General features: G+C 51.6%; 1 protein-coding gene across 2 annotated transcripts in view; it reads left to right on the top strand.

Moving 5' to 3' along the window:
* The window catches only part of DTX2 (deltex E3 ubiquitin ligase 2), a 39,456-nt gene extending 14,376 nt beyond the window's left edge, over positions 1-25,080 (top strand). Inside the window, exons 4-11 of one of the 2 annotated variants that reach the window (XM_080367891.1) lie at positions 6,650-6,708; positions 13,771-13,902; positions 21,135-21,179; positions 22,161-22,231; positions 22,893-23,051; positions 23,139-23,300; positions 23,999-24,088; positions 24,724-25,080. In XM_080367891.1, the coding sequence (XP_080224017.1) occupies positions 6,650-6,708; positions 13,771-13,902; positions 21,135-21,179; positions 22,161-22,231; positions 22,893-23,051; positions 23,139-23,300; positions 23,999-24,088; positions 24,724-24,948 (943 nt within the window). In that variant the 3' untranslated portion in view covers positions 24,949-25,080. The remainder of the gene's footprint in view (positions 1-6,649; positions 6,709-13,770; positions 13,903-21,134; positions 21,180-22,160; positions 22,232-22,892; positions 23,052-23,138; positions 23,301-23,998; positions 24,089-24,723) is intronic. The other variant, XM_080367892.1, reaches the window with a different exon arrangement.
* The last annotated feature ends 72 nt before the right edge of the window (positions 25,081-25,152 follow it).

The following is a 25,152-nucleotide window of genomic DNA, read 5'->3' as shown; positions in this document are numbered from 1 at the left end:
GTAATTGCTCCTGGCTGGGGTTACAGTTTCAGCCTCGTGAAACCCATGTTCCAGCAGAAAATACTCTAATTTCTGTGAATTAGGGGAAACCTGAGTAGAAAACTCTAACAATGTGTTTCATTTAATTCCTAAGCCCAGAACATTCCTGCGTTATTTTACTCCCTAGGTTCCCCATCTTCCCCCTTAGCTGGACTTGGCATGGCATGGTGGTTCGTTCCCCTTCCCTTGCAGTCACTGCCCTCTCCCCTCCTGCATCTCCTCCTGCATCATCAAATAGTGTGGCTTTTGTGGAGATAAAGATGAAGCGCTAATTATCCTGCACTAATTATCCCACCAAGGGTTTCTGTCTGTGTCCAGCGGCCAGTATTGCTCGTTCATCTTAGCTGTGATATGCAATTCCTGTGCTGGCCCATGCTCAGAGACCAAAGGGAAGGGAGCAGTGGGCCACGGTGGATCCTCTGGTGTCTAATAAAGGTTGTGTTGTGTTCAACCCGCAGCCTTTGGCCCCAGAGCAGCCCTGGCAGATTACTTGCTTTTACAAAACTGCTTATCTTCACAAAGCTTGCAGGGATGGCCTGGTTCCGGCTGAGCTACAACTCAGAAGGGCTCAGAAGCTATTAGGGAGAGACTGAGAGACAGTGCCATTGCGTACACCCAGTTTCTTCAGGAAACACAGCTAAAAATGGCAGCACTGAAGCAAACGTCTCTCCTGCAGGGCTGAGAAAGAGGTGTAGTTCATCTGGGAAAGCTGCTGAGCTCCCTGTTGGGGTTGTGACGGTTATTTCTAATAGGCAGGCAGGAGTAGCCCCCAGTACAGGCTGTTGGTAGCACAGGCATGCCTGAGCTTTTGTGGCATTGGCGGTGATTAAAAACATTTCCTGCTTGCTGGAGGGTGGATGTTGGTGTGAGAGAGGGTGGAGCACTTCAAAATGCAGGATTAATTTCCCCATGCTCTAAAGAGGGTCAAAGTCGCTGGAAAACTCAGTGAGGAGCGCCAAGGCTTAAGCAGATGCTAATATCCTTGGCTGTGCTGCTAATGTATTAAATAGATGTGGGCAAGTTATTTTGCTGCTTCATGCATTAGCTTCCTCCCGTGTATTAAATGCAATTAATGAATCTGGCCTCTCACAGACAGCACTGAATTCTGCAGATGGAGCATGTCACATCAAGGGTTGTGTGCTTCTATCAGCGCTGTTAACTGGATCAGTGAGGCAGGGGTCAGCTCCCCAGACTCCCAGCCACCTCCTGGCATGATCCTCCCCACTCTGTATGGGAAAGCATCCATCCCTGGGGCAAGAGCTACCCCATTGTTCTGCTCCCCCCCCCCCCCCCCCCCTCCAGTGCTGGCTAATTACATAGAAGGACACTCCTAAAACACTGTAAGGAGTGCCCTGTTTGTAATATGAGCAAGTAAAGCTGCAGGAAGCAATCTTCTGGGGGATATATTAATTAGTGCCCCAGCCAGACAAATCCCTGCTGTACTATGCTGGCTCCTCTGAGCTTGTGCAGCTTTGGGTGCTGGTCTAGGTCGTGCTTACAACTAAGGCAGGCAGCTTGGGGAGGGGGGGAAGGATTTTGTTTAAAAGCATGGGGAGCGGGTCTTGGGAACTGAGGAAGGATGCTTACAGTATTGTGTTCCTAAGAAGGGTCTGGTGCTGCACCCCCATATCTCCCATGGGGAATGACCCGGTCAGTGCTTTGTAAGACCAGGAGGTATAACTGAGGGACCAGAACCTGTGTCACTGAAATCAGGAATAAGTGACACCTGGGCAGGCCCTTTCCTTTTTCTCTTGCCTCCTTTGCATCTTTCAGCTTTTGCCATAGATAGGCATACTCATGAGCTCCTTGGGGGGTGAGGAGGGGCACTGCTCTGTGCTGGTTCTGCTGGGCCCATTGTGACTTGTCCCACAGCCCTGTTAGCTGGCGTGGTTCTGCTGCTGGGCAATCTTCCTGAGTGGGAAGGAGGGAATCTCTTATGCTTGGTGCCAGGAGCAGAACCACAGATCCACGTGGCTGTGTGTGGTGCACCAGAAGATCCTCCTTTAGAGGGACTTGGTCTGGGTTTCGGCATCTTCTTGAGAAGAAAGGTAGGGAAGGAGCTGCTGTGTAGTCATTAGTGTCATTGTAAGCCCTGGGAGGGAGGTTAGACCTTTAGGTGTTGTGGTAGCACTTGGTGTTAATGTGAGGCAGGGCTGGATGCAGCCCTGATGTGGGAGGAGAAGCGTTGGCTATGGTCCAGAGGGCTACGAAGATGCCACAGTACAGGAGTATGTGGCCTGCTGGCTGGTGTACCGGGAGAGAGGAAGGAAGAAAGGGCTGTATCAGGTGGAAGGGGTGACTTGTTACAGAATTCCCCACTTCTGCTCCATTGGAATATTTTGTACGTGTGGTTTAGGTGATGTTCAGCTCAAACATGGCTGCCCAGTGTTTGGAGTGGCAGCAGCCGTGGATGCCATGCTTCCTCTCTGGTCTTGTGCTTTGCTGTCTCACTGGTGTTGCAGTATCATGAAATTCTGGAGAAGCAAGTGGTTCTGTCATGCTGAAATATCAGTCTGCCCTGTCTGCCCCCCCGTAGCAGATTGCCGGGAAGCTGGTGATGGGAAATCTTATCAGAATCTTCTTGCTGAATCTTTGAGGATAGCATCTTATTTTGTGTCCCTTTCGTCACAACCTGGTGAATGCTGTTGCACTCTGCAGCGTACAGAGCAGCGGGAGAGCAGGAGCTGCAGCAAATGGCAGGACAAAACTGGAACAGGGAGGAGAAACTGATACCAGGAAATGTTCAGAGAGTTTGGGCATTGACTTTCAGGTGTTGCAAGTGCAGCCTGAAAGTTTGGCTAGGAGTCAAAGGCACTGACTGGTTAGAAATTTTGTCTGTGGGCAGCAGGAGCAGTTGTCTCTGTGAATCCCTCTCATCTCTCTGCACTGCAGTGCTTGCTCTTGCACTGATGCTCTCCAGATCTCCCTTACTTGAGAGCCCCCACCCCCCGACCAGCCTGCCTGCATCAAGTTTTCTCCTAACTGAGCCCAGCTTGTGTAAATCCGCAGGACCTCACTCGCGCCTGGCTCCATGTCTCCCAAGAAGCCAGCACTGGTACGGCGACACTGGAGTAGTTTGAGTCTGAGCTGATGGACTAAATATGTCTGTTCATGCTGCTGGTGAGCCTGTGCTCGGAGTCGAGACACAGCCTGTGTTATACCACAACAGCAACATCCTTCCTTTTTACCTCTTCCCCTTCCTCCTCCAAAAAAAAAAAACCCTCTTCAGGCCCAGGGTAGGCTCTTGAGTAGTGTTTCTGCACCTTTTTTAGTGTGGCAACACTTCCTCCCATGCCCTGTGACTGCAAATCTACCCAGGCAGTGTGGTGGCAGAGGTACCTCAGAGCAGTGTGGATTTCCCTTGATTTCATCCGCCTTAGGTCTGGGCTTTCTGCAGATGTAAAAGGGATTGCATCTGTGCCGGTACACTCACGTGGTGTTGAGCGGATGGGTCAGCACATCCTACGACATTGTTAGCTGAAATGCTGCTAACTGAATGTGCGTGTGTGTAGCCCGTGTGAAATAAGAAATATTTGGTTTCTCCATCATCACATCAGTTGGCTTAAAGCCTCCAGCAGTCAAAGCTGACACACTTTGCCTTTACACCAGGAGTGCAGCTGATCAGTGACTGTTTCCTGGCTGATGGGTAGTAATTTATCTGCAGTGCACTCACAGCTTCCAAAACTTGATTGCTTGCAAGTGCCTCAATTGCTTATTCATTTTCCTCTGCAGATCTCAAGGGCTCTTCTCACTTCTGTCGTGGTTTAACCTGCCAGGCAGCTCGCCCTCCTCCCCTGCAGTGGGCTGGGGGAGAGAACTGGATGGAAAAAAAGTAAAATTTGTGGGTTGAGATAAAGACAGTTCAATAGGACAGAAAAGGGAAGGAAAATAATAAAAAATGAAATATACAAAACAAGCGATGCATAATGCAATTGCTGACCACCAGCTGACCAATGCCCAGCCAAGTTCCCAAGCAGCATTCTTCCTAGCTTATGTGCTGAGCATGATGTCATATGGTATGGAACATCCCTTGGGTCATTTGGGGTCAGCTGTCCCGGCTGTGTCCCCTCCCAGCTCCTTGTGTACCCCAGCCTGCTCGCTGGCGGGGTGCCGTGAGAAGCTGAAAAGTCCCTGATTTAGTGTAAACACTGCTTAGCAACAACTAAAACATCAGTGTGTTATCAACACTGTTCTCACCCTAAATCCAAAACGCAGCACTGCACCAACTACTGGGAAGAAAATTAAATCTATCCCAGTCAAAACCAGGACAACTTCGTAGAAGCTGTAGCTCTGGGGTGACTTGAACCTTGCAATGCAGAAGAGTGAAGAATTTCTCTGCTGGTCTTCTCAAAGCGTGGTTACCAATGATCCCCTTCCCAGGGCAGCTCCGAGTTTGGTTTCTTCAGCCTCAGGTTGTGACCCTGTGCTTGGCCTTTTGGAGGGATCCCCTGCTGCCCGTCTGTTTTCCTGGCAGAGCAGAAGGTTCAGCTTTTGTGCTTTGGTGTTCTTTTACCTTCCACAGGTACCCAAAGTAACAGCTGTGCTTCATGGTGTGATGAAGTCTCAGACACGTGCAGGGTCACAGACTGGGGTGGAAGGGGTGCCCAGGCACCCTGTTGTCTTGGCTGCTCAGTTGGAGGAGGTTGGGAGATGAGGTCCGATGCCTCTGAATTTTGGGAGCAGGTCTCTCCAGTTCCTTTTCATTATCTGGTCCTCAAATACCCTCCTTGTCTGCAGCTGGACAGGGAGCAGCCCCACTACTAGCCATCATCTGGAGAGGCTTGTAGGAGCAGATATGAAACAAAGGCATGAGATAGAGGAGGAGGGAAATACCTGAGGAAGAGCTGGTGACAAAGAGGCTAAATCAGGAAAGAGGAAAAGTCATAAAGAGGAGTCACTGCATCTGATTCAAAGCCTTTTGAAACGGAGAGGATTTCCACTGTATTTGGTGGGCTTGAATTGGGCTGTAGCGAGAACAAGCCGTTGCATCATTTGAAGACATTGCAAAATTGGGGGCAGCAGAGGGGAAAATACAGTCTTTGAAAGAGACAGAAGGGAAATCTCTGTGGTCTGGAGAGCTTTTTAAGTGCCTGGGAGAGCTGGTCTCACTTGGCCAGGCTGTCAGCACCACACCAAGGCCTGGGTTCTGCCCAGGGTGTTCTTCAGGGAGCTCAGCACCCATGTGGGAACCTATCTCAAACCACAGCAGGTAGGAGAGTAGGGAGGTGGGGATGCATCCCTGTTGTGAGGGTGGCAGATGGCCATGTGTCACTCTTTTTAGCTCTGGTCATTGTCATGGAAATGTGGACAAAGATTTTAGCAAGGCTGAAAGGAGGGACCTGTGTGTTGCTTTGTTTGGCACTTACCACCTTAGTCTCTGTGAATTCCTAAGAAGGTGGAGAGGTTTGATGTAATTTTGGAGAGCCCTTGGAGATGGTTGTCTGAATGCACTGTGTATTAACTGCAGCTGGTGTGCATGAGCCCGCATCCATCCCAGGCACGTGTGCCACCTGAGACGGAGTCTGTGGGTGGCTTCTCAGTGCCAGCATGTTGGATTTCAGATGTTCCTGTTCTGCTTGTGTGGATCCAGCTTGCTTTCCCTTCATTGGCTTTCATGCTGCCGCTCGCCCTTTCCATCCTAACTCCTTCCGTCAGCTAATTGCATGACCTAGGCTGCCCACGTATCCCAAACCAGCTTGAGGTGCAGCTCCCAGTGCTGGAAAACACTGCCAAAACAAGTAGGTTAGGAACCCAAAGGGGATGTTTGGTGTCCAAATCCTTTTGACTTGCAAAGGAAGGTGGGTGCTAAACTCTTCTAAGCCTCCCTCAGTCTTTCCTTCCTTGTTCCCACATCTTGCAGTAACTCCTTGGAGGCACAGGGAAAGTCAAGGCTTGATTCTGTTCAACCCAGGCCTGCAGGTGCTCGGGCGCTTTTCTCTGCCTCAGTGTCCCCATCTGGAAAGCAGCAGGGGATTGATAACGCTTGTTTCCTTCAATCCGTACAGCTGCAACTTCTCATCCAGCATGGGGGGGCTCACACCATTGTCAGTGGTGTTTTTCTGGCTGGAGGTGAAGTCACCTGGGATGTTTAAGATTAACTTTGCTGTATCCTGGCAGCTGCTGGCTCTGTGCTCATTGCCACAGACCTGCTGGTGCAACAGCATGTTGTAGCGTGGGTTGGAAGCTCTGCAGTAGAGGAGCTAGAGCACAGATGCATCACAGGGTCAGAGCAGGGGACTGGCAGCAGGGTCCAGCAACAGACCCCAACAAGGGGAAACAAATGAGCCAGACCCAGTATCCAGCTAGGAGGAGATGAGACTGGAGACAGCTACCTACAACATAGGTCTGAGGTCCACCTTGGAGATAAGTAAACCTACTAGATAGCTCTGGCAAGGACTGGACTCCTTAAATGTAGCTGCTGGAGCGGTGGGCAAAGGCTGCACAGGTGGGGGTCCCAGATGGGGCTTATCTGAGCAATTAATCCCTGTTAATGTATCCAGGGCCTTGGCACTCAGTAGGGAATAGCACACTCCTGAGTTGTCTCTCATTAATCAAAGTTAATGATTGATCTGTGCTGTTAAATGTGTCCCTTTCTCTTTTCTCTTCCCAGTGCCCCAAACGTGCCTGTAAAGATGCCCAAACCCAGCAAGGTGAACCAGGCCCTGGCAGGTAAGGATCCTGCTCTGCTGTACTGGCTCTGTCTCTAGGATTACGTGAGCAAGCCGTTCACCTTCCTGTGGCACTTAACGTTCCTTTGTTAGTTTTTAGGAAAAGTCTGAAATGATGCTGGCGTTTAGGGGTTTAGGCCCAAAGACTTTTCAGAAAGGTAAAGAGGACAAATGTGGGGGAGAATGGGGATGGTCAAACCCTGGTGACTGTTTTGCTCGTCAGCGCTGGTCCTAAGGCTCCCCAAATGAGTGGGTGTATTTGGGGGCTGGGTATTCATCTTCTGTAGACCTGGATGAGCAAGTAGCAAGGAGGGGTGCACACAGATCAAGCTCAGTGCCAGCTGTTACTTGCTGCTTTTTTTTTTTTTTTTATAAAGTCAAGGGCAAAGAGTGGTGTGGTAGTGTGAGGTGGTGTTTAATGTGGATTTTTTAAAATGTGGTTTTATTACAAAAGCTCAGGTGGTCTTTAGCTTAAAAAATGATTGTGATGCCTTGTCTTGGGGAAAGGAGGGGGCAGAAGTCAAATCAAACCTTGTCTCCTGTGGCAGCAGAATACAGGTTTGCTTGTTATAATCCAAACCTGTGAATACAATACTAAATATACCCGAGGAGTGTGTCTGGGAGGGATGAAAGTGCCAGTTTTCAATGCTGCTTTTCAAAGTAGATTTGCCTGTTAAATGTGAAATGGCGTTGCCTTGAAAACAACAACTCGTGCTTGCAGCTTTCAGTGGAAGCGTTTCCATGCCAAAACCCACCGCGTTTCCATGCCAGAAACCATCGGCGCGTTTACTCTGTTTCAGCTCAGCCAGCACCAAACTGTGGGACCCTGGTGTGGTGGTGCCTGGGGGTGCGGGGGTTCTGCTGAGAGCAGATGTCTTCTCTATGCCAAAATCGTATCGTAACATGGTAACCCAGGGGTAGAGAAGTGGAAAAAAATTGATGTATGATATTTTCTGGGGGTTTCTGTATCCATTGGAGACACTACAGAATATCTGTTAACCCTTTCCCTTCCTCTGGCTCTTGTCCATGCGTGGTCTGTTGAGGTTATTAGCTCCCTGGGTGCCAAACTTTGCTCCTGAGCAAGTGCAGACAGTTACATTCTCGTTCTTAAATAAAATGGTTACTGCTTTATTCCAGGAAAGGTGATGGGGATTGATCTCTACTTGAGTGTCAGGCTTTACCCTGCCTAAAAATGGTCCCCAGGATTGATGTTTCCAGTCATTTAATGTTAGCACCATCATGAAAACTGCCTTGCATGTCTCAGTGGCCAAGCGGGCACTGCATAGACTAATACTGGGTGTCGTTCGACAGCATGCAGCCCACCTGTCTCCCAGTTAGCAGATCTGTTGTTGTGGAAATTAGGTGTAAAGTCAAGCTCACACCTTGTCCAGGTGGGTGACTCAAGCAGAACTCCTTTTGCTTACAAAACCTCAGAATTTCATCCCCTTGCTATTAGCATTGCCTATGTAATTAGGTACTTAATCACATAAAGGTAAACACAGCAAAGAACTGAAGAGCCCTGGTGAATCCAGGCCGTGTTAATGTTGTTAATTGTGATCTCTGTCTATGTATAGAGGTCATCCACTGTTAATTTGGAAGAGGTGAATGTGTGTGGTCCATCTAAGCCTTGTGGTGCCACATTTAGATATAAAAGGCTGCAGGGGAGCTCAGGAGAATAAGCCGTTTACCGCCATTTAATAAAATAAAATGGTTAAGCTTGTAATTGATATCTCTGTTGTTGGAGGCTGGGGGTGCAAAAGAGGGAATAATTATTCATTTTGATAACCTTTAGCTCTCCGCAAGGCAGCTGGCAAGAGGCACGCTGAGTTGCAAGGGGAGTGCAGCTCTGCACGGGCTGGGCTGCATCTTCTTCAGGTCCAGCTTTGATCGATGCTGTGCTGCCTTCTGCCCAGTGTGACAGACCTCAGAGGGGCAAGGGAGGAGGAAAGGCTGAATTGGAGTCTGTCCTTAAAATCATGCAGAAGCAGAGGAAAGATCTGGACAAGTTAATTAGCAAGTGAAAGGAAAATAAATTTCTGGGAACATTTCTTGTAAAAAGCAAGCAGCGGAATTCTGGTAAAAAGGCCAAATTTTATTGAAACGGTAATTGGCTGCGTCTTTAGGGACACCTTCTTCCCCTCTAAGCTCTGCTCTCTGTTTCTAGAACCTCTTCTGGGAAGTGATATTTTGTTCATATTTAAAATCCTGCAGATGGTGTTTGAGTTACTTATTATTCAGGTTCTTCTCTAACACAGAGGCTGGGCCCCTTTGGTTCCTCTGGTCCCCACCGCACGACTGCTTCCTTCAGCATCGGTGGTGGAAGGGCTTTGTGATGGCATGAGGGCGAGGGCAGTCTGGGATGTGACCTGAAGGTGGCTTTATCCTGGGAAGCTTGTCCAGAAGTCTCGCAACCCTTGGTCTCCACCCAAGGAGCCTCTTGGCAGCTTTGGCTCTGGTCTGAAGCAGCAGAGACAAAATCCCTGAACTTTGTGGGTGATCTCAAGAAATGCTGCAGGTGCATCTCTTGGGTGCAGAGGGATCTTCTGGTGGATAAACAGGAGGTGGGGGGTCCTGGCGTCTGAATGAGAAGCTGGGTTTTGTTTGTGTGATGAGCACCTGGGGATCTGACAGGGATTGGTAACACTGTCAACCCCACGTCTTCTAAACACACCACTTGGGATCCCAGAAATCGTGAAGCTGACTTCAAAACCATGTTTTGCAGAAGAAAAATAAAGTAATTTATTCTTCCTCGATTTCTGCTACAAGGTGCATGTGGAAACATGTCTGTTAAGCTTTATCTTTCCCCAGGAGTATTTGGTTAGTATGGTGAAGTGCCAGGACAGAGGTCTAAGCAAACTGTTGGCACAGTGTTCATGTTTAAGGTTCAGCTGGACTAACATCCCGTGGCGATAATGGAGTTTCGCTGGTGTGCCTTGGGGCTGGGGGGTGGGCTAGGTTATATGAAGGCCCTTCTAATACTATTTTTAAGATGAAGACTGGAAATGAGCTTTTTGTTAAACGAAACCGAGTGTTTCTCACTTGCGTGATTCCTAGAGCTGGGGCATTTGGGGACATACTAACCATAATAATTTTGCTGGTGGATATAATCGTACAAATGAGCGATGCTTTTTCTGAGTTCTCATGTTATTTGAAGGTAGGCGCTGCCCTTTTCCCTCTACATGCTGAAATCCAGGACTGGAACCAAAGGCATACCAGTCTGAGGTCTGTGCAAATACAAATCAGCAGCCAGAGCCGGTGGCCAGAGGGGGATGCTGGGCTGGGTATGTGAGCAAGTGTGTGGTCAATGCTCATTACATTATGTAAGGGTGTTTTTTCCCATGCTCAGCTTCTGCGCAGGATATTATGAAAGTCCCTTATTTACACAGCAAACTGAGAAAAGCTGGTGGATGTTGTCCTAGCTCCAGTGAAAATAATTTTACCCCGAGGAGTCAGTAACGTACTTCTGGCCAAATAGATGCTTTGAGCAAGAGAAAAAAGGCGGTTCTCGGAGTGTGGTTGTTGCACTCATTCATACGATCAGATCAGGTGCCAAAGGATGCTTTGCAAGGCTTTTGGTATCTTCCCTCCTGCAGTCCTTGCAGGGAAGAAACCCAGTGGAAAGTGTGAATATTACTAATAATATTTTTCTAGCTCCTGGGGTAGCTAGTGAGAGGCAGGAACTCTTGCCGGAATGCCTGGGGGTCCAAAGCAGTCTTAATGTGGGCAAGTTTATCTTGTTTGAGCTTTCGTCTTGTGTGTTCAGGTGAGAATTTATTCAGGTCAAAGGCCACATCTGCTCCTGACATAACTCCGCAGATGCCTACAAGTTCTGATTTGAAATTGTGTCCCACAGGTCAGAATTGGAGAATCGATCTGCAGATGTGATGTGTGTCTGTGTATTGTTTTGGCATTTTGTATGAACACACACTCCCACGTAAGGCTTGGATCAGAGGAGATCCCTTACTGGGGACTCTTGTCGCCAAACCTGTGGGAGGATTGTTAGATGCTGAGATTTCCAGTATTGTATTAGAACTTTAAAGGAGGCATTGCTGCTGGGGTTTGAGATGAGCCAGAAGAGCAATGTAACACTAGAACACCGCATTTTTGAATGCTCTCTTGATTTGAATCTGCAGAAGATTATTCATTGTGTGTCTTTCCGAAGGCAGCAGAAGGTAAAAGTGGAAAATTACCTTTTCTTGGCTAGTTTTTGTCCGTGGGGGAACATTTGGTTGGGGTAATTCTCCTGGTCCCACGTTTGCCCTGCGCGGTGTGTGTCTGGGTGGAGTTGTAGATGCGTTTGCAGCTTGTGAAACGAAAGAGAAAGTTCCTGGAATAAATGTTTATTTTCTTTGTGATGATTCACGATGCTGGCAGGCAGTTTCGGACATGTTATTCCAGGTATGAGAGGGGCTGTGCTAGAGGGTGGCTGAGGTTCTGTGGCTCATGCTCTTCACTTGGTCTGATTATTGAAGGCAACATTTTGTCCTCTGACATTAAGAGTCTGAAGTCGATGCTTCAGCCTCTGCTTCTGTCATGTTCTTTTTTTAAAATGGGCTCTGCATGTTAATGCTAGCAAGGCAGTATTGATCTCTTCAGAAGAAAGCATTAATTTTGCATTTGCCTATCAGTCAGCTGTGCGTAGGTGGTGATAATCCCTGTTAGTCTTTGGACTTGCTTTTCAAATGTCAGTCTCTGCAGTCAGTGCTGTCGCGCTGCTTAGGAGCAGGGTTTTTTTGGAGACAACTTTACCGTTCCCTTTTCTGCACCAATCCTGGGGAATTGCATTTTTCAGCCTCAGTGGGTCAGGCTGTCTTAGATGATCTCCCCCAGCCGTGGGGAGGTCCAGCTTCTTGCCTGTTTCTCAAGAATATTGTTCCTCAAGGCTCTCTAATCGGTGTGAGTTGGTACTGCTCTTCTGGGGATACCTTTAACCTGCTGAGAGGGGAAAGTACCTGCCTGGTGCCCCTGCAAGTGGCAGCTTTGGTGCTGTCGCTGTGCTTCAGGTGTTCAGTTGTTGTGCTCATTCAAAAAACAAGTAGCTTTTGTTAGGGGAACGTTTAAACTCTTCCTTAAGGCTCCTTGGGAGTAGTGAAGGACTGCTGGCTTAGACCTGGGTTGAGAGCACGCAATAGTCTTGCGGTCTTTAGTTCAAGACTTAAAGGAAGTTATTTTGATTGTGAAATTTCTGGCTCCGATGTTCAGTTAGAGGGCTGCTGGCTTGTACCGACGTCAGGGACTCTCAGCTGTACCTGCTGGGAACAGCATGGTGCTGCTGGTAGGGTCGGGGGTACTAACTCAGTGTTTATCTGCTTTGAAGTCCTCTTTTGGCCCTGCACCTCCTGGGAATTGGGGGGCTACATCCCCGATCTAGATCAGCGATGATTGTACCTAACGAAGGTGATCCACGGCTGCCTGGTTTGGTGTTAACCTATTCCTATTTGGAAGCACGTGGCTTCACCACGCCTTGGGCAGCCTGCTCTTCTGACCAGCCCACCTCTGCCAAAGGTTCCTGGGTAACCCTGGGGAAAGTCCTTCACTCATCTGTGCCCCTCTCCCCATCCTGCAAAACCCCTTCTGTCTGTCTTTTGGTCCTTAGATGACAAAGTTTTACGAAAAGCATCCAACTTTGTGTATCAGGAAGGGACTTGAACAGGTTCTGGAATATCTGTTGTACTTGGACCTTACACGAAGGAGAAGCAGAATATGGTCGGCGCTGCATAGGGGTAGTTCTGCTTGTGGGGCATCGACACAAGCTTTGTGCAGGGGATTTCTAGTCATAAGGCGCAGGTTCTTGACTGGTTGAATATTTGAAGCAGAAAATAGTCTTGCCACTTGCACACAAATTTGGCTAATGCTTCCCGTCATAACTCGATTTTCAGTCATGTGTGGGCAAAGTACCTCATTTTTGTCCTGAACAAATGTGCTTTTATATCTTCCTTTCCCAACCCAGCTGAACAGAGGCTTCAAAAAAGAAAATCCTTAGAAATCTTAGCTTTGGCCATGTATTACTGTGCAGGATGCTGGCAAGAAATTCTATAGCATTAGGATGTGGTTTTACATAATCTACTGACAGAGGTAACTTTTGGGGAAACACTGGCTTTTAGGTTATCTGCTGTTGCTTTGCAACCATAAGTATTTCTTTTTTAGTTGTGGTGATGGCTGTTGCAGGTGGGAAATCACTTTTTGAGAAAGCAAAGGCAGGTGTTTTCTTGACTCTAAGTTTAAGAGCAATACACTACCTTGGAAATGTTATGACTTGTAACTGGCCTGTATTTCACAGGCAAACATCACATTAGATCAGCATGATCAGTCCTGTAGCTCTCTGTGTGCCAATTTTACCTTCAGGGAATGGCTGTCCTTTTTAATGATTCATTAGCTTTAACAAACTGCATCCCATGATTGCAGCTGGCTGGGTTGGGGGAGGGTGAGAATTGCATTGTAGCTGGGGGGGGTAGGGAAAACTGGAGTGCCAGGGAGGAGGTGGGGTGGGGTGAGCGGGGGGCTGCCACCGTGGGGCTCATGGGGCAGCTCCAGCCCGTGGTCAGCCCTGCACTGCTGTGATGTTTGAAGGCAGTTCAGCTGCACTCTGGGCATCAGTAGAAACATGTAGCTTTAGGGATGAGTAGCTGAGCAGGACCTCTAGCTAGGGGTTACAGGTGATGCCCCTCATCCTTCAGGCCCCCAGAGTCAGGGCTGCTCCCAGGGGTCTGGTGAGCAGCAGGTCTTTGCACCACAGCAGGCTTGTGCCTGAGAAGCCTTAAAGCCAAGGCAGAGAGGAAAGTCCTGTTCACACAGCAGCGCAGAGGGTCACGGGCGAGACTTGTGCCCATATTTCCCTGCTTTAATTTGCTGCCTGGGCTCCTCCCCCTGAAAGCCTCTGGATCTTCTCCTTGTGCTGACTCCAACCCCATTGCCTCTCAGATGTTTCATGTCCTCTGAATCAAGGGCTTGGGTTTTGCTTTATTTTATCTTTTTAAATTTTCTTTGAAAAGTTAAAGTTTTTTTTAATGAATGTATTTCCCCATTGTTTCCTTCCTGCATGTTGATCTCGTACCCACTGTAGGCATGACGGCTATTCTGATGTCAGCCGCTGGACTCCCCGTGCACCTCACCTGTGTGCCGCAAGCTGCCAGCACCCATAAAGGCACTAAAAAACACAGCTCAGTTAAGGAGGGGAGGAAAGTGTCCAAGAAAGGTAGTTCCTGCTCAAACTCTGATATTTGCTTCCATCTCCTTCTCTTTATCTCTCTGCACTTGTTCTGCCTCCCTCCTTTCCCTTTGTCTCTCCCCCTACCCTCCTGGCTCTTTTGATTTGACTAATGATGTGTGTCCCACCAAGGGCAGAAGCAGGACGCGTCTCCTCCGGCCTGCATGGTCTCTGACAGGTGGTCAAATAAGAAGATAAAGTAGACCCGGTCCTGTGGTAGCTCTCCTTGTTTCCATCCATCATTAAAGCTGGAGGAGCCCAGTTGTTCTCTGTGCATGTCAGACTCCTGCAGCCTCCCCTGTGGTCCCGCTACACCCTCTGGGGAGCCCTGGGCATCCACATACCAGGACCTTCTCTGACTCATTGGTGGGACAAGTCTGGGAGCTGAGGGACCGTCAAGCGTTTAATCCGTACGTGCTCTTAAGAGAAGGTTTGCTTGTGAGCTGTCACAGTTGAGTCATGGGATGAGAAGGATCTTCCAGACAAGCAGGTCCCTGAGTCATACAGGGCTTTCGAGGTCAAATCGCAGAGGATTTGTTCTCCCCGCTTCTGTCTGGGGTGGGAGTGGCGTGGAGCTCTCTCAGGTGGACATGCCCTGGCAGGAAAGGGCCAGGTTACCCCAGCTCTGCTGCTGAGCTGAGCCACCTCCAGGGTAGGGCCTTCATTTCATTTCTCCTCTTCATATCTCACTGGCGTCCCTCACCCTCGCAGAGTCAGTGGGCTCCGGGTTTAGAGCCTGGGTCCCATCTGCTTGTTAGCAGCCCTGGGACTCTGCGGGGGTAGGTGTGGATCCAGCCTGGTGTAGCCGTAGAGGTGGTTTGCCAACCCTGGCACAGGTGTCCTAGGGTGGTCAACCACCACCAAACCCAAGGTGCTTCCCCCTTCAGATAAGCAAAGGGTGGACTAGAGGTGGGGGTGTATTCAACATCGAGATGCTTGCGTTTAAGAAAGAGGGAAGATCCCTGAGGTGGAGGGAAAGAGGCACCTGGCTGTCTGGGGAGTTTATTGGTGCCAGTCTCTCTCCTTGGAGTCTGTGCTTGATGGGAAAATGAGGTCCAAACCCATCCGAAGGAGGCAGGAAGAGTGGTAGAAGGAAAATAGAAATTAAAAGTGGAGGGAGGTGTCTTGCGGAAACACATTATGGAGGGCACTGGGAGGAGGAGATGCAAGTGGAGAGAGGGAGGGAGAGAGCACATGTGGAGTAGGATGTGTGATAGAGGGGGAGGAGAAAGCAGGGGCTGCAGGAGAAGCAGCGAAGAACAGGAGGAGCAAAGGAAAATGGGAGGTGAAGGAGAGGAGCTGAGCGGAGGTGGATGGTGGAGGGGCTGGATGAGGATCTCGCTCGGCAGAGCCAGCTGGCAAGGCAGCAGGGTAATGCGGCTCCTGGCGCTTCGCTCCCGGCACGGGCAGCATCCGTGCAGCCCTCCGCAGGCAGGGATGAGGGCTGGGCCGTGGGCATGCCCTGCAAACAGTGCCGAAACTGAGCCGGGCAGAGGCCAGGCCCTTCTAAAGAGGCATTGCCTTGTCCCTGTGGCTGCTGGAGCCCGAAAAACAGAGGTGTTGGTCACTTGCTGCTGGTTAATGGCATGAAATTAGCTGTATTAGGGCAAGATATGGCCACAAACACACAGCCCTGCTCCTCTGCAGTCCCCCTACCCCGCAGTGTGGCTTCTCCTCCGTGGGGTCTGTCGGTACCGGGCTCTGCACCGCTCACAGCATCCAACCCCTCCCTGGCGCGGAGGAGATGTGGGTGCAAGCAACCCGGGTGCTTGCAAGGGTGTGATGTTAATAGGAGGGTACGTCTCGCGACTTCTGAGCAGGGTGGGCAGGGCAGTGATGCTGAGCATCAAACAGGGCAGGTGGGGAGGATGGGGCATGGGCTGGGGCGTGAGAGTAACACACACCGCATTAGGTACCTGCCAGGGGAGCAGAGGGGTGGGTGTAGCTGTGCCAGGTGCTGTGCACCCCGTCAGCAATGCTTCTTCCTCCGTGAGATGCTGGTTCCTCGGTGCTTGCTGCAGCACCTGGGGGCCCACACGTGTCGCCAGCCGGGGCTGCGGAGCTGCATGCACCTTGGCCACGGGCTGGGTGTGCTGGGGCAGCACTGGCACCAGCCTCGGCCCTGGGGGTGTCCAGGCAGCTGGCTCAGCCCCAGGGCTGTGCCCTCCCCCAGTCCCAGGGCCAGGCTGCCACCTCCCTGCCAGCGCACCAATGCCACCTGCTGGGGCCAGGACGCCTCTGCTCTAAGGGAGCGGGGAGGGGACACCAGCAGGAGCATGGGACACTGTCTAGGGAAGGGGCGCAGGCAGCTCCTTCTTCCATCTGGCATGGCAGGATTTGTCCCGGCCATCCTCGTCTGGCTCAGGATGTGCCAGCACTGCCCTTGTCCCTGCTGGCCCATGAGGAGTGCCTTTCTACATTTTACATTGCTGAAATCCCCCCCTCTCGTTTCAGAAAGCTGGATCCCCTTTGCTGGGGGCAGGGATGCCAGTCCTGCAGAGTGCGTGACGCCCGGCATGAAGAGGGTGCTCAGTCCCTCCTAGGAACAAGCTGTGTTCGTAATAACACCCCTCCAGGCTTGCAAACATTGTTCCGCAGCGAAAGTACTGAGCCTGGCTCTTGGCCAGACTCTTCTCTTTCCCTTTACAGACCCTGAAGCTGCCAACAGGCAGAGATGGGCCCCACTTTGTGCCCTGAATTTCTGCATCGCGTGCCCTTTCCCCTCCCACATCCCTCTAGGATTTTCCATCGTGGAGAGCACTAGTGAGAGCTGTGCATCCAGCAGCAGGCCCATCAGTGTGCTGACTACATCAGCTGGTGCCAAAACAGGGGGTGGTGGGTGCAGCGTACCCCGGCTGAGCCCCTTCTTGCTCCCTCCTGCTGCTGCAAACCCTGGTCCCACATGGGTTGAGGCAGCATTGATGGGAATTGCAGCCAGCGTGGTGAATAGCTGGGTTATGTTAAACAAAGGCGCTAATTAGTCAGGATTCGTTAACGTTGTTGCCGTTCTGGCAGCCGTGTCTCTGGCGCAGATGAGTGCTGCGCTGTGGGTGCTGCAGGTCTCGGGGAAGCCGTCGTCTCTGGGCAGGCACTGCCCTGCCAGTGCTGGCACACAGCCTGGCAGCGTCTGCCATCCTGATGGATCAGCGCTGCCTTCCCGCCGGCTGGCACGGTGCTGTGCTTCCCCGGGCTGGCGCAGCCGCTGACGGCGCTTGGGGCTGGCTGTCCAGGAGGGAGGCGAGCAGCTTGTCTGGCTCTCCAAGTACTGTGTGCTGCTCGGGCACGGAGCTGGCCATCCCGGGGCTCCCCTGCCTGCCCAGGGCCGTTGGGACCAAAGGGAGAAGACGTTGGTGTGGGTCGGGTGTGCTGATGGCTTGGAGGTTTCCGTGCGCATCCTCCCTGGGGTGGGCAGTCGCACGTGGAGTGCTGCGGTACGGAGGGAGAGGAGAGGGGCACGCTCGTCCTTCCCTGCCCAGCAGGACAGGATCTGGCTAGGTGAGGGGAGTAATTCCAGCTGACTTGGCATCCCCAGATGTCTGTCCATCTGCAGATCATGCCAGTGCCTATGGGATAGGGGGGACTGGGGGAGTCCCTCGGAGTCGGGGCAGCTCACTGGTCCCAGGGGGGTCCATCTGCTGAAGGAGACAGGCTACAGTAACAGGAATGCTCTGTGTCACGGCCAGAGCAGCCTGGTCGCTTAGTTATCCTGCTGAAATGCTAAATGTGGAGAAACCTATTTTTAACACCAAATTTCCTCTCGCCTTCCTGATCTCTGGACAGCCCTGTTGGGGGCTGAGGCCAGTAGGTCCAGCCTTTACAAGTCCAGGGCTGGGGGGGGCGCAGAGGTGATGAGATTTGGGTGACTGTCCGTGATGATAACTAGAAACAACCTGTGTCTGGCCTGCATGGGGTATCGAAAAGAGAGTCTGCTGCTAACCATATGGCTCCTTTTGGGATACAGAAGGAGGCATGTTACTGTTGCAACCATTTGGTTGCCGAGCAAGGATTCAAAACACATCTGTTAAATGTTGCCCACGGAAAGCCCTTGCTTCAGCAAGCAACTTATTATCTACAGGGAGGAAGGGGAAGCATTAAAAAAAAAAAATGTTATTCCTTTCTTTGTAAATGAAAGAATGGTAAACATTCCTTCACGTCCCAGATAAATCAATAGCACAGCATTAGGACAGCTGGTGATAAACAGCATCGGTCGATTCTGCTATTGCATTTTCAATCTGCTATTGAATCCAGAATACTCTGGGGACTGAACGGGCTTTGATGATCCCAAGGGATGCTAGAACAAAGATTTGGAGGCAAACACTTCTGGAGCAAATGGTCCAGTAAGGAAGCAATTCATGCACTGAAGCATATGTGGCGGGTGCTGTGCCTCCCAGCCTTCTTCTAGCTCCCCGGTGTGCTGCTGGGATGTGACCTGCCAGATGTGCTGGTCTGCCAAAGGAAGAGCCTCTCTTCTGAGGCAAGGGAAGCTGTGTGGGTTTCGCTGCCCTTGTTGAAACCAGGTTCTTGGCATCAGAAGGCTTCTTTGGAACTGGACGTTCAAATACTTGCAGCTGGGGACAGATTTTTCTAAAGCATCTGGGCTCCCCAGCCCTTTGTCTCTCTCTCCAGGCAACCTTGGTGGATCTAAATGCATCAGAGCATTATCCCAGCAAAGTGACAGGAACAGATCAGAGATACCACAATACAAACCCATCGGGCGTGGGTTTCCTAAGGACGGCTAAGGGCTACATCCCCCTCTTCTGCCTCTCTGGTTACCCCCAGCTCCATCCTAATGCCAGCTGGTGAGGTGGTGTAATGCTGTTTGCTTTGCCTGAAATCCCTGCTGTACCCCGCAGACTCTGCAAGAGCTTTCTTCTCACTCACTCACCCGGCTCTGCAGCAGGATTTTTGTCTCTTTTCATTGGTTTTATCTGAATGAGCCTGGCCAGTTCCTGAGCAAGTCATTCCTTCATTTCTCATGAGTTGCTACAGAGGAAGGAAAGTCAACAGCAGGAGAAATGTGCAGCAGGGGCTGCAGGAAAGGAGCATCCTCCGCCATCCTGAACATGAGGTGAATTGCTCTAAAGCTGGTCAGATCTGCTGTGCAGGTGGGAGCAGGTGAGCTGGGGCGTTCTGCCAAGTACTGGGCAGGCGTTGCTGCTGGTGTAACACACCCTTTGCTCACTTCCATCGCTGTCTTCACCGCCTTGTTTGTGCATCTTTTTGGCATTGCTTTTTCCAGCCTGTAGCCAGAGGAGACAAGAAGGTCACTTCAGAAGGAGCCGCCTGGAGAAAACACGGTTCAGGTGGACAAGGGCTTGGTGGTCAGTCTGGCAGGCAGCACGGGATCCTCAGGAATGAGAGCATAGTGGTCATCGTGATACGGTGCTCATGGAAGCAGATGGAGTTACAGTGGGTAGCATCTAGCCCTGCTTACACAGTCCTTTCCAAAACCTGCAGAGCAGAAGAAGCTGAAGCCTCCATCTCCCACGTGACCATGAAGGTCTCTTGCAGTTGCAAACCAGAGCAAGGTTCCAGCAGCCACATGTGGGAAGTGTCACCCTGTGTTTTCCAGCCAGGAGCAGGGACATCACAGAACAGTCGGCTGGGAGGACTACAGGCGCATAAGCGCCGAGCTGAGCTCTGACGGGAGCTCAGACAGTTCAGAGTGATTGCATCCCCTGGCTGGCAGCTCTTGATCTGCTGTGTGCCAGCAAGGTTCCAGCAAAGAGGATTCCTGGGCCCATATCTCTCCTTTGGAAAAGACTGGACAAGGAGCTGCATCCCCTGTGAGATCTGGTGATGAGGCCCTGAAGCAGCTCCTGGCACTGCTGAGCTCTTGGCCTGTGAGCTGGAAGGCTGAGGCTTGCCCAGAATCCTGTTTGTTTCCTTGTGACAGTTCTTGGAAATGCTTTTCCAGGGGATTTTGGCATGTCCCTGAAGTGGAAAACACCTGCTTCCGTGTTGCTCTTCGGCTTAATGCTTATTTTATCCTATTACCACCTTCCTGGCTAAGGGTCTCCAGAGGGTGATCCGCACAGGTCTGCGCTGCCTGAGATGTCAGGCATCACTCCTCCTGCCGGGCACTCGGAGGGAGCATCCCTTCACCTCCTGGGCTCCTTTTCTTGCTCTGTGTGCTCAGTCATCCCTTCCTCCTGCTACTTCTGCCATAAATCATGGGTTTTGAGATGGTCAGGAATCCCCTTCCGAAAATAACTCATCTTAATGACTGTGTTTTCGTTCAGGAGAGTCCAGCTCCCAGTTCATCAGTCTTCCTTAGCTAAATGTTTTTTCCACCCACGTTAGTGCTCTGCCTTGCTCTCCTCTGTCGCCCTGACCTAGCTTGTCTGCAGTGAAAAGTCATCTTTTCCCTGGTTGCACCTCACCCAGCTGTCTGTGCTGCAGGGTGACCTTGTGCTGTCTGTCGAGGTGCTCCCATAGCCCTAGCCACTTGCAGAGCTGGCATTCAAGGGAACGAGGGGCCCCTACGTGATGGGGGGGGTGTGCCATCCGCGTCCTTGCCTCTTTAATGACACCTGTAGCATGTGAGCAGTCCTTCCCTCCTGCTTCACCGTGTTTGCCTCTGTCATGACAAGTGGTTATCCAGAAAATAGCACCCACCCCTTTGTGCTGGTGACAGATGTTGCTTTCTTGGGGTGGCAGAGCAGCGCAGTGCTGGCTTCAGTGTGGCTGTCCCTTGTTGCACAGCTTTTTCAATCGCGGAGGCAATGCTTGTGAACCCTCCATCTTCCTTGAAAACACCAAAGTGGATGGGGAGAGCTGAAGACGCGTGCCATGCAGGTACACCCACAGCTCTGGTGCCTGGCTGTTGCACGTGGCAATGCAGTTCGGAGAAGCAGTGCTGTCTGTGCTAAAGCACAGGCTGTGTCCTACAGTGGCTTAGAAACAAGCTCGAGAGCCAAGCAGCTTGGGGCAGTGCTGGAGTACAGCTCCCTCGTGGGGCCATGGGGTGTCAGGCACAGATGCTTGTGGCCTGTCTGGCTGCTGATAGTGTTTTCTTTGCTGCCCGCTCTCCATCCCGGCTAGGATGGAGAACAGAGAAGGAAGAGCTGCACCTTTGCTAGCCTGTTCAGCACAGCATTGCTTTCCTGCAGTCTCCCCCAGAAGCAGATTCAGGAAGGAAGGGTAAAGTGACAGGTCTGTCTTTTGCCTCCTGCCAGGTGGAGTCATGATGTCACTTGTGTAAATGTTTCCTTTCCTAGGCTGGTGGAAGAGCCTGGCAGCCTCTGTGACGGGCCTGACGACCGGTAAGGAGCTCATCTCCTCTCGGCCAGGGCTGGGTGCCACGTGGAGGCATGCGATGCTCACTGGCTTAAGCCAAGCCTCACTGGGCAGCTCCAAAAGGATGGGCTAGGAGCTGAGGTGACTGCTGATACTCTCAGCAATAACTTGCTCCTGGTGTTGTGTTATGCCTGTGGCTTAATCCTGTAACGCCTCTGAGGGCACCAGGATGCTGGTGCTGGTGGGCTGCTCGGGTGCCCGTGCCTGGGTGGATGGGAACCAGGGACTATATTTAGGAAAAAACGAAGGTACCGGTGTCACGTGCTGCAAACAGGCAGTTCTACTGTTGGAAAGCTAATTTTTTTTTCTATACCCTATGACTTGCACTGTGTCTTGCTGGCTATGGGTATGTGGAAGCTCGAGAGAAAGGCCACTGGTTTGTGTTAAAGATGTGAGGCTTGTTCTGCCACACTTGGAACAGGACCTGAAGCTTAGTGTATTGCTGCGTCTCCCTGTCAGGTGCCATCTGGGGCAAAGTGGGAATGCCTTTTCCCCTTTAACCACGCAGATGATGTAATCCTCTGTCCCACTGAGACCGTAGCATCCTTGGGTTGAGTTTGACGCTAACTGGCCTCTGGTGTGCACAAGGAAAGTCCAGCTGGGACCTGGCTGGCATCGCTTGGGGTACGGGGGGAGAACTGGAGCACAACAGCTACAGGCAGACCCCTGGGTGTACGGCCCAGGGCACCAACATCTGCCAGTGGGTTCTCCCATGGGTAGCACTCACAGTCCTAGTGGTAGCCCTTTCTGATAGCAAAGCCTTTGCAGGGCTTGTAGGGACCAGCTGGAGCAGCCTCTTCTCCCCCTCTAACCCCAACCTTCCTCCTTGGCATCCTGGCCAGTGACTTGCTTGTGTCCCTTCTCTCTAGCTCACCCTGCACGTGCTTGTCATATCCCATGGCGTGTCTGATTTCTTCTCTCTTTTTCTCATCTCTCTCCTTGTGCAGCAACACCAACCGAGCCAGAAGCAGTGGTGAGGAAGTACCTGGAAGAGCTGAAGGGCGCTCCTGCCGATGAGGTGAGGACGACGAAGCAACTCCAGCTTGCCCAGTGGCCCATTCAGCGGAGTGCTGTGAAAACCACAGCGATGCCTGAGGACCATCCTTCCTTGGGTATCCTGCATGGTAGATCCTGCTGCTTGCAGTGGCACCGTTGGTGCTAGAGGGAGAGGCCTCAGCACTGCCCGAAGCCCACACGTGGTAACTGGTGACTTGTCCTTGTCAGAGGACGGAGAGTGTGACAGGGAAAACGTGGTGGGGGTTGAATAGCTAAACTGGTCAATGCTTCCCCGTTTCCCTTGGAGCTGGCTGCAGGGCCTGGGGTGGAGGAGGGAGTTTGGCTTTGGCCTCCTCCCAGTGCTCACAGAGGTCAAAACTACGGAGATCAAAACCCTTCACGGGAGCTGCTCTGTAGAGGAGCAAGACGCAACCATACTCAGTTCCCACTCATCCCCTCTGACTGATGGCAGCTCTCTTCTGTGCTGTCCAGGAGGTGGTGGAGTGATACCAGCCAGATAAGGCAACCTGTCTCTGTGTCCTTAAACCTCAAAGGGATGGATTAAAGTTGAAGGCAAATCTTCCTGAAGCATCTCCTTGATCGTTTCCTTGGTGGGTCAGTCCTTATGATCAGCCTGTGCTCGCCCTACATGGTGGTTTTCTCCTTGCTGTCTTGGCCTGCAGGACTGTATCATCTGCATGGAGAAGCTGTCCTCCCCCTCAGGTTACAGCGACACGTGCGAGTGCAGCACCATCAAGCCAGAGGCAGTCGGTCGTCTGACAAACTGCCAGCACTCCTTCCACATGCTCTGCATGCTGGCCATGTACTCCAACGGGAACAAGGTACCGAGCTGGCCCATTGCCACCAGATCCCCCGTGCCCAGGTGACTCGGCTGCGGAGCTCTGATGCCTGCTTCTCTCTCCTCACAGGATGGAAGTTTGCAGTGTCCCTCTTGTAAAACCATCTATGGAGAGAAAACCGGTACGCAGCCCAAAGGGAAGATGGAGGTCTCCACTTTCCCCCAGTCTCTCCCTGGCCACAGGGACTGCGGGACAATCCAGATTGTGTATCACATCAGCAGAGGCATTCAGGTGAGTGCCCAGCACACTCGCAGGAACGGCTGCTGAGGTGGTACGAGCTGTGAGAGCCTCCCAGGAAAGTGTTGGGATCCAGTACAGTAGCTGCTGGCAGCCCATCGCTGAGCAGCCTGAGGTGCCTGGAGCCAGAAGCTGCACTGACTGGTCCTCAATGTGCAGGTGACTTGGGTCCCCTCTGTGAGAGATCTTTTCTCGCTTTGAGTGGCTCCAGGGGCTACAACAGCCTTTCACCTGCAGTAAAGGCTCGTGTCTGTGTGAAGCAGGGAGGAGGCTTGGCCCATGCTCACAAGGTGGGAGAGATCCCGACATCTGGTTTCACAGCCCTTGCCTGAGGTGTCGGTGGTCGCAGTGAGCTTGCAGAGGTTTGGGCTGGGTGATCTTTTTAGGGTGTCATCAGACCACATGGAAAAAGCTGTGGTTTGGGGCTGTCTCCCATCAATAAGTAACTTGGTGGGATTTTTAAGTAATCTGAAGAGCTGACTTTTTGTATCCCAGTGTGAAGCCACTCTCTGGGGACCCGTAATACTCCCATGTCCCGTAACAAGTCAGGTACCTCATTATCAGCAATCCCTTGCTCCTTTTACATGGAGAGCTGGTTTGCCATGGGCCTACGTCAAATCCCGCTGCTGAGAGATTGTCCAACTCCTGTGAAGATGGACACATCCATGCCAAATACATCTTATCTGTTGCAGGGTCCTGAGCACCCCAACCCTGGGATGCCGTACACAGCAAGAGGCTTTCCTCGCTATTGTTATCTCCCAGACAACGAGAAGGGCAGGAAGGTAAGGTACCAGACCCTGATAACGTCACCCTTCTCAGGTTGTCTCTTGGCCCTGTGTTGGTGGATCGGCACAACAGGCTGGCTTTTGGGAGCTGTCCCCACGACACTAACCAGCTCTTCTTGGCAGTTGTCCGTGCTGTTTCTTCCTTACGTGGATCTGTAATCACTCTGCCCGTGAGGATCTTTGCTGCTGCTTCGCAGCTTTGACTGTGAAGACTTGTTCATCCCTTTACTAAACAAAATCCCGTCTGATCTTTTGGGAAGGCGCTCCTGGCCTGTGTTGGGCTATGCAGTTACAAGGGTTGGCACTGAGAACTGCCAAGCTCGGGAAGTCTGGCTGCTTGACCCTTCCCATCCCCATTTCCTGCGGGTGGGTGTGTTTGTCACAACTTGGACCGGGATTTTTCCAGGGATTTTTCAAGTCCTGGAAGACCAGTGTGTGTAGGGAATTGTCCTTCCCATCAGGGCCACCACATGGGTAACTAGGAGGGGAGGGAGATCCCTTCTGATGCTGGGATCTTATGTTTCCTCCTGCTACAGCAGGGATTTAGGTTGTCAAGCTTCTGGCAAACTGCTTTCATGGCTCAAGTCTCCTAGCTGCTGAAGGCCAGCTTTGTTGTTTTTTTCCTTCTCTAGGTTCTGGAGCTTTTGAGGGTGGCATGGAAGAGACGCCTGATTTTCACAGTGGGCACCTCCAGCACTACCGGCGAAAGCAACACGGTGGTGTGGAATGAGATCCACCACAAGACGGAGATGGACACAAATGTGAGTGGCCACGGCTACCCCGACCCCAACTACCTGGACAATGTGCTGGCGGAGCTGGCCGCGCAGGGCGTCACCGAGGACTGCCTGAGACAATGAGCTGGGGTGGGGGCCCGGCTGTGCCGTGCACGCGCTGGGGGGCCCACCTAGTGCACTTATTCCTGTTGCCTTAAGTTCCTGTGTCTGACCACCTGTCACACTGAGCAATAACACTGTACCGCGGGAGCCCTGCCTGCTCTTCACAGCCTCTTTTTTTTTTTTTTTGGGGGGGGGGGAGGGGTGTTCTTGTAGGAACTTGCGCTG

The sequence above is a fragment of the Falco punctatus genome, assembly GCF_963210335.1.
Source record: "Falco punctatus genome assembly, chromosome: 1".
Lineage (NCBI taxonomy): Eukaryota > Metazoa > Chordata > Aves > Falconiformes > Falconidae > Falco > Falco punctatus.
The sequence above is the reverse complement of the archived record's forward strand: the minus strand, read 5'-3'. Positions and strand labels throughout refer to the sequence as shown.